Genomic DNA, 7,883 nt, shown 5'->3' on the forward strand with positions numbered 1-7,883 from the left:
TATCTGCTCTCATTCCATATATACCATCGATATGTATACATACATATCTGCTATTATTCCATATATACCATCGATATATATACACACATATCTGCTATCATTCCATATATACCATCGATATATATACATGCATATCTGCTATCATTCCATATATACCATCGATATGTATACATACATATCTGCTATTATTCCATATATACCATCGATATGTATACATACATATCTGCTATTATTCCATGTATACCATGTATATGTGTACATACACACATATCTGCTATCATTCCATATATACCATCGATACATATACTTGCATATCTGCTATCATTCCATATATACCATCTATATGTATACATACATATCTGCTATTATTCCATATATACCATCGATATGTATACATACATATCTGCTATTATTCCATGTATATGTGTACATACACACATATCTGCTATCATTCCATATATACCATCGATATGTATACATACATATCTGCTATTATTCCATATATACCATCGATATGTATACATACATATCTGCTATTCTTCCATGTATACCATGTATATGTGTACATACACACATATCTGCTATCATTCCATATATACCATCGATATATATACATGCATATCTGCTATCATTCCATATATAGCGTCGATATGTATACATACACACATATCTGCTATCATTCCATATATACCATCGATATGTATACATACATATCTGCTATCATTCCATATATACCATCGATATATATACATACATATCTGCTATCATTCCATATATACCATCGATATGTATACATACACACATATCTGCTATCATTCCATATATACCATCGATATATATACATACATATCTGCTATAATTCCATATATACCATCGATATGTATACATACACACACATATCTGCTATCATTCCATATATACCATCGATATATATACATGCATATCTGCTATTATTCCATGTATACCATGTATATGTGTACATACACACATATCTGCTATCATTCCATATATACCATCGATATATATACATACATATCTGCTATCATTCCATATATACCATCGATATGTATACATACACACATATCTGCTATCATTCCATATATACCATCGATATATATACATGCATATCTGCTATTATTCCATATATACCATCGATATGTATACATACACACATATCTGCTATCATTCCATATATACCATCGATATATGTACATACATATCTGCTATCATTCCATATATACCATCGATATGTATACATACACACATATCTGCTATCATTCCATATATACCATCGATATATATACATGCATACCTGCTATTATTCCATGATTACCATGTATATGTGTACATACACACATATCTGCTATCATTCCATATATACCATTGATATATATACATACATATCTGCTATCATTCCATATATACCATCGATATGTATACATACATATCTGCTATCATTCCATATATACCATCGATATGTATACATACACATATCTGCTATCATTCCATATATACCATGTATCTGTGTACATGCACACACATCTGCTATTATTCCACGTATACCATGTATATATGTACATGCGCACATATCTACAACCAATCATTGATTTTCATTCACCAGTTTAACCCTGTACTGGGGACTTTGCCCTAAATGATATATTATTTTAATTAGATATTTCACAGGATAGAGCCGATATGTTTCAATGTACCATTGAATGACAGCACGGTGGCACAGTGGTTAGCCCTGCTGCCTCACGGCGCCGAGGACCCGGGTTCGATCCCGGCTCTGGGTCACTGTCCGTGTGGAGTTTGCACATTCTCCCCGTGTCTGCGTGGGTTTCGCCCCCACAACCCAAAGATGTTCAGGATAGGTGGATTGGCCACGCTAAATTGCCCCTCAATTGGAAACAATGAATTGGGTACTCTAAATTCTTTTTTTTTTTAAGTGTACCATTGAATTATTCTCTGGTGGGGGAGGAGGTGGGTGTTAAATTCAGCTTGAGCTGTAGCAAGAATTGGACAACATCAAATCAGAAACCTCGTTTTATGTCTAATCTTCTTTTAAATGACTCAGTTGCTTCACTTTTAATGACTAGAAAACAAAGAATCATTTTCAGAAGGTTTACTGAAGTGAATTTACAGGTTAACTATTTTAATTAATGCATAAAAGATAAAAGTGACAGGATATATTGCACCTGTTGTGACTTTTGTTGAGAAATTATTTAAGGGAGAAAATTATCAAAGTGTGTAACAGAGAGAGAGGGCCAGAGATTGGTTTTGGGGAGAGAGACGCGGGCACACTGTTACTTGTATTTGGCAGAGTGCACCGTCAGCAGGAGGTAATATCGCTGTTGAACCGCTGGCACCAACAGTGGCATTCTCCGCCATACCGCTGGGAACATAGAAACTAAAATGGTAATGGGTGGGTCCCAGGATGTCACACTGGCAGAATGGGCTCCGATTGAGCCCACCTCGCCAGCAACCTTTGCCAGGGGGCAGTTCCCGGGCATGACCCTCTCCCCTCTGAATGATGCACTCACTTCAGCTCCTCTGGGAGGGATGCCCACCAGGTGCACACCTCAGAGGATCGCGAGACTGCCTGCTCCCATTGCCGTTCCTGCCCAATGAAATTGGAAGAGGAAAATCCCCTTCACACAGAGAGAGACACACATACACACACACAGAGACAGACAGACACACACACACAGACAGACAGACACACAGATAGACAGACACACACACACACAGACAAACACACAGACAGACAGACAAACACAGAGATACACACACAGATACACACACAGACAGGCAGATACGCACACATACATAGACACACACACACAGGCACACACCTACACAGACACACACGCACAGACACACACGCAGACAGACACGCACAGACACACACGCAGACAGACACACGCACAGACACACACGCGCACACAGACACACACGCACAGACACACACACAAGCACAGACACACACACACTGTATTACGGAGACTAAGAGGATCAGAGAGAGAGCGAGACATGGTTCAGAGAGGGAGGGGCGTTTACATACAGAGACTGGCACTGCAGAGAGAGACACAGAGAGAGAGGCCAAGATGGTCACAGGTATAGAAAAGGTTTGAACAAAGAGTCATCCGGACTGGAAAGGTTAGCTCCCTTCTCCCTCCACAGATACCTGCTGAGATTGGCCAGCATTTTCTGTTTAAGATTCCAGCATCTGCAGTAATTTGCTTTTACATTATTATCGAAAAGGCAGTGGGCAAGTTTTTTCTGAACCTCAGTCCAGTCTTTTTAATGTTCAATTTTGAAAACAAACCAAGGCCCCCCCCCCCGCCGCCACGTGATTCTCAGCGGAGGGAGGCGGCATGCTGTTCGTTAGCAGCGGGGATTAGCAGCGGGGTTCTCTGCTCCATGTCGATGGGACTGGCCATAGAAGCCGCCACATGCTGCCGGGAAACCCATGTGTGAGTGTGCGCCGCCGGCGGAACCAGAGAATCCCGCAGCCAGGGAATCGCGGTTGGGCGGGGGGGGGGGGGGGGGGGGGGGGAGTCGGGAGACAGGATGGGGAGAGCAGCACGGTGGCGCAGTGATTAGCACCGAGGTCCCAGGTTCAATCCCGGCTCTGGGTCACTGTCCGTGTGGAGTTTGCACATTCTCCCCGTGTCTGTGTGGGTCTCACCCCCACAACCCAAAAGATGTGCAGGGTAGGTGAATTGGCCACGCTAAATTGCCCCATAATTGGGAAAAATGAATTGGGTACTCTAAATTTATTTTTTTTAAAGGATGGGGGGGGGGGGGGTCAGGAGTCGGGGGTGGGAGTCAGGGTGGGGGGGAGAGTCAGGGTGGGGGGATAGTCAGGGTGGGAGGGAGTCATGGTGGGGGGGGAGTCATGGTGGGGGGGGGGGGGAGTCAGGAGTCGGGGGGGAGTCAGGAGTCGGGGGGGAGTCAGGAGTCGGGGGGGAGTCAGGGTGGGGGGGGAGTCATGGTGGGGGGGGGGGAGTCATGGTGGGGGGGGAGTCAGGAGTCGGGGGGGGGGGAGTCAGGGTGGGGAGTCAGGGTGGGGGGGGAGTTTGGGTTGGGGGGTCAGGAGTGGGAGTCAGGGTTGAGGGGTCAGGAGTGGGAGTCAGGGTGGGGGGTCATGGTGGGGTGCTCAGGAGTCGGGGGGGTCAGGGTGGGGGGCTCAGGAGTCGGGGGGGTCAGGGTGGGGGTCAGGAGTCGGGGGGGTCAGGGTAGGGGGGTCAGGAGTCGGGGTGGGAGTCAGGGTGGGGGGGTCGGGGGTGGGAGTGTCAGGAGTCAGGGGGGTCAGGGTAGGGGGGTCAGGAGTCGGGGTGGGAGTCAGGGTGGGGGGGGTCGGGGGTGGGGGGTCAGGAGTCAGGGGGGGAGTCAGGGTGGGGGGTCAGGGGGTCAGGGTGGGGGGCTCAGGAGTCGGGGGGGTCAGGGTGGGGGGGTCAGGAGTCGGGGTGGGAGTCAGGGTGGGGGGGTCGGGGGTGGGAGTCAGGGTGGGGGGGTCAGGAGTCAGGGGGGGAGTCAGGGTGGGAGGGTCAGGAGTCGGGGGGGAGTCAGGGTGGGGGGGTTGGGGGTGGGAGTCAGGGTGGGGGGGTCAGGAGTCAGGGGGGAGTCAGGGTGGGGGGGTCAGGAGTCAGGGTGGGGGGGGAGTTTGGGTGGGGGGGGTTGGGAGTCAGGGTGGGGGGGAGTTTGGGGGGGGAGTCAGGGTGGGGGGGTCAGGAGTTTGGATGGGGGGGAGTTTGGGTGGGGGGGTCGGGAGTCAGGGGGGAGTCAGGGTGGGGCGTGTCGATGGGGGGGGGGCAGAGTGTGCCGGGGGTTTGGGAGCCAGGGTGGGGGGGGTTAAGCGGTTTGTGGGGGGGGGGGGGGGGGGAGTGTGGTTGTGGGGGTGCAGACTGGGTAAGTGACAGCAGAACATGGGGAGACAGTAAAGGGGTTGAGGAGACAATTCAATGGGGAGGCGAGAGGGGGAGTAATGGGATTGGTAGGAAAGGTAATTGAATGTTGGGAAAGTGACAGGGCCGGACACTCAGTGAGCAGCAGGGGGTGAGATCAGCTTGAATGATTGGGGGTGTTAGACAGACAGCAGGCTGCTGTGGGACACCTCCCAAATGCATCCTCTAGTGCAGGATGGCAGCTGTGTCTCAGTGAGCATCACTCTCACCTCCACACTCACCAAGGTGTGGATTCCAGTCTCATTGCCGACACTTGGAGACAGAATATTGGCTGAAGCTTCACTGGCAGGGCTGAGAGAGAGCTGTATTGTCGCATGTGCCGTTTTCTTTTTGAGATGCCCTCAGTTGTAAGTAACAAAAGGAAGAGCAGGGGATTCTTCCTGGTGTCCTGGGCCAGCGTTTATCCCTGAACTAACATCACGAACAGGAGACATCCCATTCCTGTCTTGGAAAGCGCACATTAATTGGCCTCCACATTTTCCGCATTACAATAGTAGCTCCAGGTTATAAAGCATTGGATTGGCTGGGAAACTTTGGGCTATCTGAAGGATGTGATACTTGCTACACAACTGCAAGTCTATTGTTCTTTTTCATGGAATAAGTCCAATTTGAACAAATTGTGACATCGGAACCCTTTTCATGATATAAAATTAGAGCAGTAACCCTCAAACATGCTATTAAACTTAGTTTGATGTTATCACAAGTGATTTCTATATATTTTTTTAAATACTGTGGATTTAACTGGCAGGCAATCTCCTGTTGTCTTGCCCATATTATCATCACATTTTAAACCTGATTGGATTCGATTAATTAGGTTGAGTTCATGTTAAAAAGGAATTGAAGGAAGGAAATGAGATTGTTCCGTTACATTTTCCCCCTTCTCCAGTCACGTGAATTTTAAAAAAAGATTGATTCTCAAGTCCTGTTGGATCTTCTTCAAGTAGCTCGAGTCTATATAATTATACCTATGTGTAATAGATACAAAGGTCTGCACTAAATCATCATTCAGGTCAATGCTTGCCCTGTCCATTTGCAAATGACCATCTTAAAACAATGTCCTTTAAATAGAAGCAATGCCAGGATGCCTATGAATCTTCTGGCAGATTGGAGATTAACTAGGAGACACAGGCTAATATGGATCTGCTCACTTTGTAGATCAGCAGCCTTGTTCCCCACATCCCACTGCCTCATCCAGAAACATATCAGTTTTCTCACACATCATCGTTTGTGCTCCCACCTCATGATTTTTCCATACTGGGAAGCACGTTTCAGGAATCGGTATTTCCCTGCACTGGCTGGGAAACATGGACGGCTAACAATGAGATTTAGCTCAATGTTTCAGCAAAGATATTGCTCTTTCTTTCCATTTCTCTCGTTCCTTTTCTTTCTTCCTCGCCCGCCTCCGGGCAAGCTGGCTATCTGCGGGATCCTGCCGTGCATGCCCAGTTCTGGCGCCCACGTGCTTGCCTACATAACGAGAGTCACTTTGCTCACGTTCAAGGGAATTCAGTCACCTAGTTGCTTCGGGACACCCTTGAAGGGGGGGGGGGGGTCTGCCAAGGGGCACTCTGAAGACAAGTCAAATTCCCTCCAGCAAAAGAAATGGGTATTTTTTTAGATGGGTCAGAATAAGGAAGAATTCTAAACTTGTTGTATAAAGGTTCAAGGGCTTTAAAGAGACAGCACCCTCTTAAACAATGCAGCCTCTGCCTACAGCATTGGAAAGGTCACTATCTCTCAAAATTACACACACATTTGAACATTTCAGATTATTCTAAATTGTGATAAAGCAGATCATGTACTCACCTGGGCTTGCAAGCAGAGCAGCAAAAACTGGAGGCATCTGTCACAGAAATAATGGCAAAATGCACACACACAAATTAAAAATACAATTTCAAATTGCTGAACATGAGAAAATGTGCTTAAAACGACAGCACAAGTGTTAATTGCAAACGCGGCTTTGAGCGAAAGAGCAGATCTTACAGATAAATCTGCTGCAACGCTAACGGATGCATTGCTGATGCTCCCATGTATTTTCTCCTCTCACTGACTCCTTAAGCCGCGGTTTTGGCAGACTGCTTTTTTAGTTGTTCCCTGTCGGCCGACAGTAATTCGGCGGGGGGGGGGGGGGGGGGGGGGGAGGAACCTTGCGCCTTTAATGCAGCCTGCAACCCAGTCAGAAGTGTCCAGGAATGAACAGGAGCCTGGGAATTAAATGCTTTTTCCTCCTCCCTCCCCCCAGCCCAGCCACCCACCCCCTCTGCTACTTTTTTGTAACACAGCGGAAGGGTGCAAATTCTCAACGTGGACACATGAAAGGGAATCCTTGCACACACTTGTCTCCTCCTTATTTGTGGGCTCGGGGACTGGCTCAAGCAGCAATCCCATCCTGCCCACGCACAGAGGAAGGGCAGTCCCGTGCCTTTGAATCGAAAGTTCTCCTCCTGCACTCTCACTCCATTGATGGGAGAGCTGGTTGTGCCTTTGGGGCTGGCAAGGGATGGTTTGAACAGGGGAATGAGGAAATGGAGTGATAGAGCGCAGGGGGGCGGGGGGTGGACCCCAGGGGCACACATTCTCTCTGTCTCTGTCACTTGTTGAATGAAAGCCTCATGGCTACTGACTCCTGTGGCGGGTCAATCACTTGTCCTGATACCAATCCATTGAAAACAGTCGATGAGTAAACACTTGCCAAATGCCAGGGAATCATGTCCTCTTAATTACTGCAGTTATAAACACACCAGAATTCATGGACAGTGTGAAGAAGAGCTTGCCTTGTATTGTTAGCCCAGACTGTACACTCAATGAGATCTTGGCCACTTTCGGACTTTGCTGGAATTAAAAATGCCCCTTTTTGTCAGGTTGCCCATTTTCATCCTTCCTGGGGCTGTATCTGCACCCAGACTGAATATTGAG

General features: G+C 47.6%; 1 protein-coding gene across 2 annotated transcripts in view; it reads right to left on the reverse strand.

The window, feature by feature from the left end:
• Positions 1-7,064, reverse strand: part of LOC140396723 (fibroblast growth factor 17-like) — a 99,554-nt gene extending 92,490 nt beyond the window's left edge. For both annotated transcript variants that reach the window (XM_072485469.1, XM_072485468.1), the window contains exons 1-2: positions 6,951-7,064; positions 6,774-6,810 (exon numbers count right to left, since the gene is read on the reverse strand). In XM_072485469.1, coding sequence (XP_072341570.1) covers positions 6,774-6,810; positions 6,951-6,997 — 84 coding nt within the window. In that variant the 5' untranslated portion in view covers positions 6,998-7,064. The remainder of the gene's footprint in view (positions 1-6,773; positions 6,811-6,950) is intronic.
• Between the last annotated feature and the right edge of the window lie 819 nt (positions 7,065-7,883).

Source organism: Scyliorhinus torazame, chromosome 20, assembly GCF_047496885.1.
Source record: "Scyliorhinus torazame isolate Kashiwa2021f chromosome 20, sScyTor2.1, whole genome shotgun sequence".
Taxonomy (NCBI): domain Eukaryota; kingdom Metazoa; phylum Chordata; class Chondrichthyes; order Carcharhiniformes; family Scyliorhinidae; genus Scyliorhinus; species Scyliorhinus torazame.